The sequence below is a fragment of the Ruditapes philippinarum genome, unplaced genomic scaffold (assembly GCF_026571515.1).
Source record: "Ruditapes philippinarum isolate M1 unplaced genomic scaffold, ASM2657151v2 ctg3383_1_1_1_1, whole genome shotgun sequence".
Taxonomy (NCBI): Eukaryota; Metazoa; Mollusca; class Bivalvia; order Venerida; family Veneridae; genus Ruditapes; species Ruditapes philippinarum.
The window spans coordinates 47,036-61,215 of NW_026853419.1; the positions used below are offsets into that span (position 1 = coordinate 47,036).

At 34.9% G+C, this 14,180-nt stretch overlaps 1 protein-coding gene across 1 annotated transcript in view; it reads left to right on the forward strand.

Moving 5' to 3' along the window:
• Nucleotides 1–14,180, forward strand: part of LOC132736824 (uncharacterized) — a 71,067-nt gene that overhangs the window by 46,479 nt on the left and 10,408 nt on the right. The window contains exons 35-46 of the mRNA XM_060724039.1: nt 1,062–1,235; nt 2,814–2,975; nt 3,314–3,472; nt 4,346–4,507; nt 5,041–5,205; nt 5,874–6,032; nt 7,155–7,313; nt 9,572–9,745; nt 10,876–11,046; nt 12,721–12,885; nt 13,231–13,392; nt 13,716–13,877. Of these exons, the coding sequence (XP_060580022.1) occupies nt 1,062–1,235; nt 2,814–2,975; nt 3,314–3,472; nt 4,346–4,507; nt 5,041–5,205; nt 5,874–6,032; nt 7,155–7,313; nt 9,572–9,745; nt 10,876–11,046; nt 12,721–12,885; nt 13,231–13,392; nt 13,716–13,877 (1,974 nt within the window). The remainder of the gene's footprint in view (nt 1–1,061; nt 1,236–2,813; nt 2,976–3,313; nt 3,473–4,345; nt 4,508–5,040; nt 5,206–5,873; nt 6,033–7,154; nt 7,314–9,571; nt 9,746–10,875; nt 11,047–12,720; nt 12,886–13,230; nt 13,393–13,715; nt 13,878–14,180) is intronic.

Sequence of the window (14,180 nt, forward strand, 5' to 3'; positions counted from 1 at the left end):
TGACATTGTTAACATAATTAGCCACATAGATAATCAGTTGCTGAATTGTCGTAAAAAAATTACATGTGCTCTTAAAAATAAGACAGCAGGGTTTTCCCATGCTATTTTTAGAAAGTTGTAAACTCAGACTGACGCTGTTGGTTATCATCAATTTTATGAAATCAATGTATCCCTCTAGTTGGTAATTGAATTATTGACTTTCATTTCATCTCTTTTTAAACAAGAAAGTTTTATTCTTTGATTTTTCTTTTCTTTAAAAGGGGAAATATTGGTAAAAAGGGGAATTTTAGACTGCTTTTTTTTTTTGAAAAAAGGTACTAGTAATTCGGCTTGGGAAAGTAGCCGGATACCGGCTACAGCAAGGAAGGGTAAAAAGGCCCCGAGTCAAAATGAGTTCAGTAGTTAAAACAGAACAAGCTTCATAGCCAAAACAGAACAAGTTTTAAAGCCAAAATTGAGCTGATTTTGTAGCCAAAACAGAACATGTTTAAAAGCTTACATGGAAGCCAAACTGGAGCATGCTCCAAAACTAAAAACAAAGCAAGCCCATTGCAATAACTGACTAAGCTTAACACACAATAATTTTCCTATTAGATAAAATGACTGTTAGCAATTGACTTTAATTATTGTAATAACCTATTATTATCTGATTACCATTTATACGTAGACTGAAGCATGCCTTAAACACTGGAGCTTTTGTTAGCTCCCTTTTTCATAATTGAGAAAAGCTGTTGTTGTTGTTGTTTTTTTTGTTTTTGTTTTTTTTTATATAGAGCTGTCTTACTCAAAGGCCTTCATGCCCGAGAGTATTTAATATTACTCTGGGGCCTTCTTTTTCTAGATTCTTTTTGATCTGGAGTCTTTTAACTCGAGAGCCTTTTTTCTCTATAGTTTTTTTAATCTGGAACCTTTATTGTCTGAAGCCTTTTTGTTCTATAGTCTTTTTCTCCTTTGACTAGAATCTTTAAGAAACCAATTTAAGCATTTTTTTACTTTCTAGATAATTGCTCTTTTTTTATCACAATTTATTGCACATTTCTACATTTGTATTTTCTTTTCAGATTATTGTGCATCTGGATTTGAAGTAAATGTGGACACAGGGAGTTCCTGTGATATCTGCCCAGTTGAAGAGTACAAGGACAATAGTGTAGATCCACAAGGACCATGTGTCACCTGTCCCGGCAATAAAGTATCACCTACTCCAGGAGCCAAATCCTCTGCTGAATGTACCATTTGTAAGTTGCTTTAATTTGAAAATGTTTTGCGTTTATCTTGTGGCTTCAATTTGGTAATATAATTGTTCTTCATGGCCAGGTTGTTGACTTCATTCAAATTGTTTTTCATGTGCCACTTCGGGTTTGCATTCTGTAATCAAAATGAGATATTTCATGCCAGAAAGCTATCAAACTGTGTAACTGGTTGCTGTCATTGGCCAGTGGTTCTTTTTAAGAGCCAATGGTTCTTTTCAAGGGCCGACATGTACTTTAGGTCTTTTTTGACCATCACAGCTTCACAATAGCCATGATACTGTATTATGATTATAAAGTACTTATACCTGCAGGCATGATATTCTGCAATTTTTGCTACAGCACATAGGTCTTAAACCACTTAGTAGTTCATTTCTGCAGCAACATTAACATATTAATGACGTCTTGCAGTTCACCATCCAATTTGCTTAAAGCGGTAGAGAATATAACAGAAAAACTACTGTCTTACTAATATTTCTAAATCCATCTTCAAAAACATTGTATAGTTGAAAGAAATCCAAATTACAAATCAAAATGGTCATATTTTAACATTATTACTCTGAACACAAACAGTTCCCTTCTTCCACCAACGGGAAACACCTTCTTTTATTATATACGGAATTCTTTCATCTGGGTTTTTTTCTAGTACCATATGGTTGTACAGGACAATATCACGACCTGTGATCTGGAACAAATGACATCCTGGATTGTATGAAATATAGAGGATAACGAATAAATGCTTTTGTTTTGATATTTGTAGTAACTTTGGCACTTAAATTATAATTGATTATTTATATTTAATCTTCAAGTTCTGTATTATCTGCAGAAATACTAGATGCAAAAATAAGTACTTACAATGTACAGTCAACCCTGTGTGAAAGACCACCTCTTAATAAAGATCACCCTGTAAATAAAGGCTACTCTGACAACTGTTCATTGATTAACCCTTTAAGTGCTGGACCCGACAATGTTAAGCCTTTGCCACCAGTATAGAGCCAGGCCAGCCTGCACATCGGTGCAGTCTGACCAGGCTCTATACTGTTGGCTGACAAATTTTAAATATTCAAATTGATATCCCTAAAATTGATAATGGACCGTCCCAAAAATGGAAGTGGGACAAGTCAATTTAAAATATTCAGCATGTTCAGGGTTAAATAAAACCTCCAAGTAAAGACCACTTATCTATAAAGGCCATTTTTGATCTCTCCTTTAGATGACCTTTGTTCACAGGCTTGACTTATATGGTACCAAATCTGTTTCAGTATTCTTAAATCTAATCAACAATATAGAAATAATGGTATATTAAGGTTATCTTCAATTTGGTGGTCAGTATTAACAGGATCCTTATGCTACTGTATTTGTGACAATAAAAATGTTTTTTACAAACAAACAAGTATTTCTATTTTCTTGTCTGTAATGTAACTTTTTGCAGACAAAGGTCAGGTTTGTTACGCTGCAAATTCTGCAAACAAAATTGGTGTTACAAAATAATGTACTGTAAAGATGTTCTTAAAAAACAATTATTTTCAATTACACATTTATAATGTTATAATGTTATTTTTGCAGACAAATGCCAGCCTGGTTACGCAGCGAATGCTGCGAACAATGGGTGTGACAACTGTACTTTTGGTTATTACCAAGATGAGAAATATAGCACCCAGTGTAAGCAGTGCCAAGCTTCTTACAGTACAAGACAGGAAGCATCTACGTCTTCGAATGATTGTGAAAGTAAGTGAATATTAAATGAGACCACACATAGAAAATTTCTATATCTCATATTGTGACAAGGATAGCACAAAATATGGTTTTCAATTTAATTCTGGGCATATTTTGAATTATTTTTTTGCAAATCTTTCTGTTTTAAGTGTCTATTAAGAAATTCAAATTTTACGTTTTAAGGCTTAAGGCCTCAGTGGAGCCCCTTTTAAGTCCAATTAAACTGTATATTTGTCAGTGCCTTAACATACACTAATCATTTTGATAATATATAAAAATAAATCTTAAAAAATATGCTGTTTTGACAAAGAGATATTTAAATGCCATGTTCTATTCATTTCTTTTTTCAGTGTATTGCCCCTCTGGTCAGGAAATGATTAGTGGTTCTTGTAGGTCATGCAAAGTAGGTTTCTACAAAAATAACAACGATGGAGTGTTTGAAGCATGTAAACAGTGTGAAAAGCCTTTTAAAACCACAGCTGTTTTTGGGGATCAACAGCCCAAATCGGGCCTTTGAAAACTTTCATGGGGGTTTTTTCCCCCTTTTTTTTACCATGCTAGGGGGGAATTTTTTAAAAGGCATAATGAATGTTTGGGGGGTTTGTTTTGTGTTTGGGTTTTGTAAAGATACTGACACCCAAGGGGACTTTCCCCCCACTCCCGGGTGTGTTAAAATATTTGGTCACAGACTTTTCTTTTTAATATGGGGAGAAGCAAAACCAGCTTTGTTTAAAAGGAAACCCTTCGGGTTTATTACTCCGGACCCCTGTTTGTCCCTGAAAAAAAATGCTTTGGGGGGGGAATGGGGATTTCCCTTTCAAAAGGTAAAGGCGGGAAAATAGCGGGGAATGTGGGCCATAATCACATTTCTGTTTTAAACCCAAAAAATATAAAAAAAAAAGTGAAGCTTGGAGCAGAAGATTTTTATGTAGTAATTTCCCAACAAAGGGAAGGGTACTCCCAAAAATATGCAAATTGTTGTGCATTCGGAATGTTTTGAAAATATATTTCATTGCCAAAACCAATTTGATATTTCCAAATTTTAAATGTAATGTAATCTAAAGGCGATGAAGAACTTCTTAACAAATTCAGCATGACGAGGGTTAAATGGTTGATTCTCAAGGTCACAAGTTCAAATGCTGGGAGTAATGTTCTTAAGGTTTCTCTAACTTGTACATGTACATAACTTTATGTTATCTTAAAAAATTAATCATGACAGGTTACAGTGATGTTTTATTTGAATTGGTAAATAAATGTCTCATTCTGAACAAGTAAGTATATTTTGTTAGGAAAATGGCCAAACAAAGAATATATTTGATTCTTTTTCATTTGGAACATGTCCAAACCAAAAAAAATATATTTATAATTTGTTATTTTATTAGGGACATGCCCAGCTGGAACAAAGATTGATGATACGGATACTGGATGTGACCCATGTCCAAGAGGAACGTACCAACCAGATGCTTACCAAAAGGATTGTCTACCATGTGACTCAGGCACAAGTACAAGAATGGTTAATTCCACGAGAAAATCTGACTGTGAAAGTGAGTTAGAACATTAATCAGATTATTATTTTATGATTTTATTTCAAATTAGAGTTCTTTGGAGAGGAAGGCTTTTTACTGTACATATATTTTTATTCCCTTTTTGTATCTTCAAGCTCACTGTTAAAATGACAAGGGTCACAAAAGATTTTTTTTTTAAACTTTACAGGAAATAGTATTTTTCAAAATGTTTGTGCCATTGATTTGTATGTGCCATTTGATTAAGGTCTGGAAAACATGTGTGCAGATAATTTGATTACTCTGTCTTTCCAGAATGGTCATTTTGCTTGTGCAAAACAACAAAAAAATGAAAAAATGTTTATTTATTAACATTTCTAACTGAAATTCATTGGGCTAAATATCAAAGCATGTATTTGTATTTTCTTTTGTATATTTTTCTGTTTTATTGTGCCTATATCTATATAGGTTATCTTATTCAGGATTTCATTTTTTTTTTAGACATTTGAACCACAATGGAGTTTTTAATTGCACCAAATTTAGATGTTGTGAAAATCTTTATCCTCATTTTTCAGCCTACTGTAACTCTGGTTTTGAGAAGATCAACGGACAATGTGTAGGATGTGAAAGAGGGTACTTTAAAGATAACAATGATGATGTGTTTTCTCCCTGCACTCTTTGTCCCGCAGAATACATTACAGCAAGTAACCAAGCCACCTCTGAAACACTCTGTGTTGTTGGTAAGTCAAATCAGGATGATATTGCCTGACTTTTAACCTTTAACCTGCTGATTTTGTGTAATGGACTACCCCGGCATTGAAATTGGAACAGTCCATTTGAAAATTTAAGGGTTTTCTTTATCAGAATGCATACATTTGGTAATTGATCTAGCACCAGTATTGAGCCTGGTCAGACTACTCAGATGTGTCAGCTAGTCTGCCTGTACATGGATTTTGGCAGGATTATACCAAATTCTACATTGTCCAGGCTCTTGTTTTACTATAGAGCACTGAGAATAGTCAAGCTTGCTGTCCTACCAACAGCTCTTGTTTTCTTCCCCTCTTTACTGTTTTTGCCATGTGGCACTGGCATTATTTTAACCATTCAAACCATTTGTCCCTCACCACTGTTGGTTCCAATCCTGATAGGGACTTTGGATGCTGTCATGTGAGGAAGCTATCCAGCTAGCTTGCTGAACGTCAGTCACTGGCTCTACTCAGGTGCTCATTTGTGCCTGGAAAGACACCTGTGAAGCTGGAAAGTCCCCATATGACCCATACTGTGTTTTTTATTGTTTCTTTTTTTTTGTTAAAAAAGAAGAAAAAAAGTTCATTACTGTTGATGAAATGTGATGATACTGAGTCCAGGGAGATAAAGAACTTTTATATTTGTGTAATTTCTTTCACAGGTAACTGCAGTGCCGGGCAATATCTACAAGGAAACAATGTTTGTGCTCCATGTCCTAAAGGTCAATATCAGCCAACGAAATGGCAAACATCTTGTATTAGCTGCGGTACAGACAAAACAACAGAGACAGATGGTGCATCACTGGAATCTGAGTGTATTGGTATGTTTTTGGGTTTCAAATTTGTTATATATGTTTAAATTTTTTTGGAAATAATCTTTAGAATTTTAATTTTAGTGGTAAAGTTTTAGATTGGGTATTTTAAGTTAAAAAAAACTCCCATGTGGGGAGTCAAAATTTTGCCCCTCTGATGTATAAATTTCCAAAAGTCATTTGTATATTTGCAAGTAGACCCCCGTTCCCCCCCTTTTTTTCGAAAAACCCCCTTGAGGGGAATGTTTGTTAAAGGTGGATCGGGGGCCCCTAACTGTGGGCATTAAGAGGCGAATTTCCCCAAAAAACCTTGCCCCAAATGGTCACAATAATTTAAAAAAATGTGTCAATACGCAAAAAAATTGGGGTGGGGTAGGTAAAGGTCAAGGTTTAATTTTAAAAAATCAAATGCCCCCAAAAAATGGTCTTCCAAAAAAAAGCTTGTCTGCACCTCAAATAAATTTTACAAGTTGGTTTGATTTTCCCCCAAAAACCCGGCCCCAAAAAGTTTCCCCAACCCCCCTCCATGAATGAAACGTTTAAACCCCAACAAGAAAATGTTGGTCCCCCGGGCCCTTCCCTTTTAAAGGTCAAACCAAAAAAAACCCGGGAAACAAAAAGGCCCTTTTTCGGCAAAATAACTATCACAAGCTGTGGAATTTCAAATTACCTAGCACATATGATTTACATCATGAGATGGCATGTCATGCTCAAGAACCATGTGGCTAAATCAAAGGTCAAGGTCTAACTGTCAGGTGAAATGCAACAAAATAGTCTCAAAGAGCTAGTCAGCACCATAACATTATCACTAGCTGGTGAAATTTCAAATAATCTGGCACAAATTTTCAACATCATGAAATGGCATGTTGCACAGAAGAATAGTTTGACTAGGTCAAAGCTCAAGTTCATATCTCAAGGTCAGATGTGACAGTGGGCTTGACATGTTACCCTCGGCATCTAGTATATTTTTACAATTGGATACAGTCACTTGTATATCTAAAAGTAGACAAAGTCACTTATAAATTTAAAAAACATCTAATAGACTGGATTTAGTGTTTAAACTAAGCAAGTTACAAAAAAAAAATGTAGGCATATACCATATATTGATGGTTGTTTTTCTTTAATCTATAGTTGAATGCAGTCCTGGCTATGAAGATATTAATGGAGTCTGCAAGGAATGTCCGAGAGGAACTTACAAGGTAGAAAGAGCTGCTGCAAAATGTAAACCTTGTGATACAGGGTTCACAACTGTAGGAACAGGGGCAACTTCGTCTAATGCATGCACATTACGTAAGATTAAGACTGCTGTATTACACAGTCTCTGCTCATTATATTAATAGATTTTGTTTGATTATTTTTAACATTTCAAAAATGTTCTGCTGAAAAAGTTCTTACACAGACATGTTTAAAGAAGGGATCATTTAAAAAATTTAATAGCCTATAATTAAATGCTGTGTGAAACAAGAAAATACAGTTAAACTTGTGTTAAGCGACCTCGCAAGGGAAACACAAAAATGCTGCTTAATACAACGGGTCTCTTGAGAAAAAGCATGAGAAAAAACAAAATTTATTCATGATATATTTCCTTTGCATCGGGAAAGTTTTTCAACTTCATTTATATATATAATAAAAACCATAGTATTGTTAAGTTTTCCTGAAATTTTAGCTGAGTATATCTAAATCTAGCACCCATATATTCAGAATTATCTATCTTTTTCAGTCAGAACTTTCTTAAAACTTGTTTTATTAACCAGGTTTTCAATTTTGAAAATCCTGGTTATTAGATTGGGGTATGGCGGGCGGATGGGCGGATGGGCGGATGGGCGGCTGGGCGGATGGGCGGGCGGGCGTCAAACGAAATTGTGTCCGCTCTGTAACTCTTCAACCCTTTGAAGAATTTTGATGAAACTTCAGACAAATGTTTTACCACATCAAGATGACGTGCAGAACGCATGTTCCGCATGGCTGGCTCCAAGGTCAAAGGTCACAGTGACATTAACATTGAAAATCCTGTCCGCTCTGTAACTCTTCAACCCTTTGAAGAAATTTTGATGAAACTTCAGACAAATGTTTACCACATCAAGATGACGTGCAGAACGCATGTTCCGCATGGCTGGCTCCAAGGTCAAGGTCACAGTGACATTAACATTGAAAATCCTGTTTACATGATTTAACTTGATTTGGCAGTCAAAGGTCATATCATCTTTTTTTAAATTATTCTCATTTTTAACCAGGTTTTCCGAAGGAAAAAACTGGTTATAAGATTAGAGGTATGTCGGCGGGCGGGCGGATAGGCGGGGGTAAACAATTTCTTCTGTGCGCAACTCCTCCTACATTTTCAATGGATTTTGACGAAACTTTCACAGAAGCTTTGTCATCAAGTGCCCTGGCGCATATTGTCGGGGTTTTATGATTGGATAATATTTGACCTAATTATGGCCCTTTGTTTTTTTTTCCTTATATTGAATATATAGTGAACAATTTCTTCTTTGCGCAACTCCTCCTACATTTCTCAACGGATTTTGACCAAACTTTCACACAAGCTTTGTAATTAAGTGCCCTTGCACATAATGTCAGGGGTTTTTGTGATTGGATAATATTTGACCTAATTATGGCCCTTTGTGTTTTTTTTTCTTATACAGAATATATAGTGAACAATTCTTCTGTGCGCAACTCCTCCTACATTTCTCAACGTATTTTGACCAAACTTTCACAGAAGCTTTGTTTATCAAGTGCCCTGGCGCATATTGTCGGGATTTTGTGATTGAATAATATTTGACCTAATTATGGCCCTTTGTTTTTTTTCCTTATACAGAATATATAATGAACAATTTCTTCTATGCTCAACTCCTACATTTCTCAATGGATTTTGTTCTAACTTTCACAGAAGCTTTTCATCAAGTGCCCTGGTTATAGTGTCGGGGTTTTGTGATTGGATAATTTTTTACCTAATTATGGCCCTTTGTTTTTTTCACCTAAACAGAATATATAGTGAACAATTCTTCTGTGTGCAATTCCTCCTACATTATTCATGATTTACGTTGCACATAGTTACATTCTTTGTTGCTTGTATTTATATTTCAACTTCAACATATTTATCTACAATGGTGATAATTGAAAACCTGGTTTCATGGCATTGCCATGTTTCTTGTTTTACTTCTTTAATTCTTAAGAGATTTACTTCATACTTCAGGTATATATATATATTCACCATCAGCCCATTCATCACATGTGATAAGGTTCATGACTCTAGCACTCATATTCCATGAATTGTTTCCCCTTCAGACTTACAATTTTCTTTAAAAGTTGTTTTGTTTCACTATAACTTCTTTATTTCTATAGGGATTTTATCTCACACTTCACATATGTACTGGTAACTTTATATGGGCAAATTGTAGTTAATACTAAATCAGCAGACTGTGGTCATGCTGAAATCAGTCTTTAGCCAGTTTAAAGTTTGAAAATAAAAGTTTGTCTGAAATCAGCAAATTAAAAATTTGAGTCCGGAGATACATGTATAATCATAGATAAAATTATATATATTTCAGCTGCTTGCCCTGCTGGCCAGTACCTTGATAAGGTATCAAACCCAATCAATCCACTGTGCAGGCCATGTGCATATGACTTTTATCAAGATGAGATTTGGCAAGACCAATGTAAGACATGCCTAGACAACAAGGTTACCCTCAGTACAGGTGCAGATGAAGCCTCAGACTGTGTTTGTAAGTTGTTGTATTCTGTTTTAACATATTTGAGGCGCGTCACAACAAAACCAACATAGTGCGTTTGCCACCAGCATGGATCCAGACCAGACTGCGCATCCGCGCAGTCACAGTCTGATCAGGATCCATGCTGTTTGCTATCAGTTTCTCTACTTGTAATAGGGATGGTTAGCGAACAGCATGGATCCTGATCAGACTGCGCTGATGCGCAGGCTGGTCTGGATCCATGCTGGTCGCAAACCCATTATGTTGGTTTTGTTGTGATGCTGCTCAATTTGTTTCTTATTTTCACATTTTTGCTGTAGTTGATGCTACTTGTTTACAAAAGTGTGCGATTAGAGTTTCCATTTTCAGCATATTGGAGAAATCATTTATTAAGAGATAAAATGATACAACCATGCCTCGTTGTTGCATGCTTTTAGATATGCATGACTCAGGAGGCCTTGTTAATATAGCTTATTGCAATAAGAGCCCTGGTATTTTCATTATCAAAATATAAGTGCCAAATGACTTGGCACTAGTTTGTTAAAAGCTTGATAAAACCAGTATCTTTATATTAAAAACAGACAACAAAACACAGAATTACTAAATCAGATGTGTACTTTTATGAAAGAATAGGACATTAGTTTCGGACTTAATCAACTCCTTGTCATATAAATCAAAATACAATTTATTTACATTTCTCTTCTTTTATAACAAATTATTTCATATTAAGGGCCACTTTCTCCATGTGATAGGCATCTAACATTCTCTAATTCCATTATTATTATGATATAAAACAATTTTTTGCCTTTTCCTGAGGGGAAAAAAGTGTTGTTATTTCTGAGGCTTTATGTACCTTTAAAGAACAAACATGATGGTATGTAAAATGTATATTATGATTGAGGCTGGGGGGTGTGGGGGGGTGGATGGTAATTTGAACTTCCCAGTAGCTTTCATGAACAGGCTAAATCAAACGAAACATTTTCAATTTTGTCATGTTGGGCGTTCTTTTGGGATTCCGTTCTTCTCTATTTTAAACTAGTATAATTATCATCATCTCTTTATAAAGGCAGGTTTTTGTCATGTTGCTATTGGTCCTTCTGTATGTCACATGGATGTATAACCCACTTTTTATTTCATTCTAATAGTGGACTGTGCGTCAGGACAAGAATATAATCGTGATACAGGTCGTTGTGAGTTTTGTCCTCGAGGATATTATAGGAACAAGAATGACCGTCTGCAGCCACAGTGTCAACTTTGCCCTATTGATAAACTTACAGCAAACGAAGGTGGTAAAGATATCTCAGAGTGCACTGTTGGTAAGTAATAATTACTGTAAATTCACTTCATTTCGAGGGCATGAAGTTTCATGGTATTGTCACAAAGAACATTTTCATGGGTACTTAAATTTGTGGACTGTTTATTTTTCAACGAGGTAAACTGTAAATAATGCGATGCAAAATAATCTGACTGCAGACAAAATGAATTTGTGTTTAATGTTAAATTTGTTGATTAACCTATCCACAAAATTTAGTGCCCAACAAATTATGATTTTGCAGCAATACATGCAAATCATTATTGTTACATGGGAAGCATTATTGTAAGCATTATTGTTACATGGGAAGCATTATTGTTACATGGGAAGCTTCATTTAAGTAAAAGAATATGAAAATTGCAAAAGCAGAAGTTAAAAAAAAAACCACTAAAATGTACCAAATTGCAAGGATACAATTTGCCGTTTTAGATGTAAATTCATGGCTGTAATGGGTCAGCGGTTAATTTTATTAACACCATATCACTTGTTCTTCTAAGGATTTATTGACACCATAATTATCACTTGTCCCTCTCTGGTTTAAATCACAAAAGGGACTTCTATTCTAGTGAGAAAAAGGGACTTCTATTCTAGTGAGAAAGCTATCTTGATAGATTACATAGTCTGTGTACTTATGTAATGATTATAACTTAGATATGTCTCAATAACCAGTACTTTTGATTAAAAGAAATTATGACTCTTATGAGAATTGAGTACTGCTCAAGCCGGTGCTAGAGGGCGTGAGGGATGTTGCACTTATTCATTATCTCTCATGTACAGACTCAATCAAATCGAGTCTGCAATTCTTATGTAATTTTGTTGTGATTAATGCCTCCGAGCGATCACTTTGTTTCCAGAATTTTGTCTAGCCATAGTTTTTAGGTGTCAGTAATCATTTTCATGGCCACTATTGTTGTTCTTGCATTTTGTCATGTTATACAAAAATTTAGGTAGTCTGTACATAAACTTGAAACTTTATTTTAAACTTGAAACTTTATTTGAGCCATGTCACGACAAAACCAACATAATGGGTTTGCGACCAGCATGGATCCAGACCAGCCTGCGCATCCGCGCATTCTGATCAGGATCTATGCTGTGCACTTTCAGTTTCTCTACTTGCAATAGGGTTTGTAAGCGAACAGCATGGATCCTGATCAGGCTGCGCTAATGCGCAGGCTGGTCTGGATCCATGCTAGTCGCAAACCCATTATGTTGGTTTTGTCGTGACACGGCTCATTTATGAAGCACTCGATCATAAAGTTGTGTTAAAGGCAATGAAACAGACAGACACATATTCAGACAAGATATACAATTATAATTGTGTTTGAGTAAAACTCTTAACCTGTTGTAACCTGAGAGTGACTCGACTCTTCCATTAGGGTACCAGGGTAGTGCCAGGTCAGCATGCACATCCCTGCAGTCTGAACAGGCTGTATACAGTTGGTAGCTGAATGATGTTGAAACCCCTTCACTTTGAATTAACTTTTCTAAATTCAAAGCTGTGCAAGATATTGTTCATATGATAAGACTTGCTAAGTAACCTTATATCTATACATGTTTATACAAAAAATGATTTAATAAATAATTTTAGGAAGTTTAATTTTAGATTTGATTTATTATATCTTATATATATATGATGATGATGATGATGATAACAATGTCTTGATTTTTTATTCATTAGCAAATTGTACAACACCCGGGGAATACAGAGATACTGCTTCAAACACATGTAAAAAATGTCCGATTGGAACATACAACTCGGAGAAATGGGTCACTTCTTGTAAAGACTGTCCATTAGGGAACTCAACGCGAGAAGTTGGAGCCACTGTGATTACAGACTGCAGATGTAAATAGATATACTAAATTTACGTATTATGCAAAAATGTTTGTGTTTATAATTATAACAAAATTGTGTTTATAATTATAACAAAACATTTAAGTTTTTGTTTTTTTTTATATTAATTGGACTGAAAAAAATATTAATTGGACTGAAAAAAATTAATTTTCTTTTGTATTTTTGTTTTATTTGGTTTTTTTTCCGTTTTTTTTTTTTTGGTATAAAGAAAAGCTAATGTATTATACTATACTTTTCACTAAAAAGGATTATTCTTTACATATTCTTATCTTAAATACAGATTATGCTTTTAGTTTTTTATGACTACAGAGAAACCACTTATTTAATGCATTTTAGCAATATGTCCACTCGGACAGTACGTTGGCCCAAGCAATGCATGTGAACTATGTCCAAAAGGAACTTACAGGAGTAGCGCAGCCACTGACCAGTGCACAGATTGTCCTAATGGCCTTACAACAGAAGAGGAAGGGGCTGATAGTTCATCTAAATGCAGAATCAGTAAGTGTTGAAATTTGTTATGGTCGAGTACACAGGTATGTTCTTAACTATAACCCACTGACAGAAGGGTCAGGTAATCGATTTTTGGCTGTATAATCTAGAGTTGTTTGGGCTTGTTAGCAGGAAGTCTAGTGTTTGAATCCCAGCCAAAACAGACTCTTGACTCATATTACAAACCATAAAACCTTGAGTCTACAAATCATAAAATTTCTGAAATTAAGTGAACAGATCCTAATTGAAAAGTTTATAAGTCAATTTAAACTGAATTTAATTGCAGGAAAACGCTAATTTTCTAATAAAACTGTTATTAATCCACATTTTAGGTCCATGTTTTGCTGGATCAAAATATGTTAATAACCAAAGATGTGTTGAATGTGAAGAAGGCACATACCAGCCGAACAACGGAAGTTTCCAGTGCATTGATTGTCCGTTTTCAATCAAATACACCCCAACAACTGGTGCTATATCTGAGGACCAATGCAGAAGTAAGTCAGACATTTTGTTACACAAGTTAGCCTTGTTATTTACTTTTGATTATTTCCTATGTCAAAATGGTGTCATATTGCCAAAAGGTATTATTATAATTTTTTAAACTTTGGTTTAAGAAGTACAATATGATTCATCACATTCAGGGTTTGTTCATTCTAGATATAATGTAAATTATCGATTTTTATTAGTGTGCTTCCAAACATTTTGCATGTTTTAGGTAACACATGACTGAAATTACTATTTTTATCATCAAATTTCTACACCAGAATCTGTCAAATTAAGTAAGCTCTTAAATAATG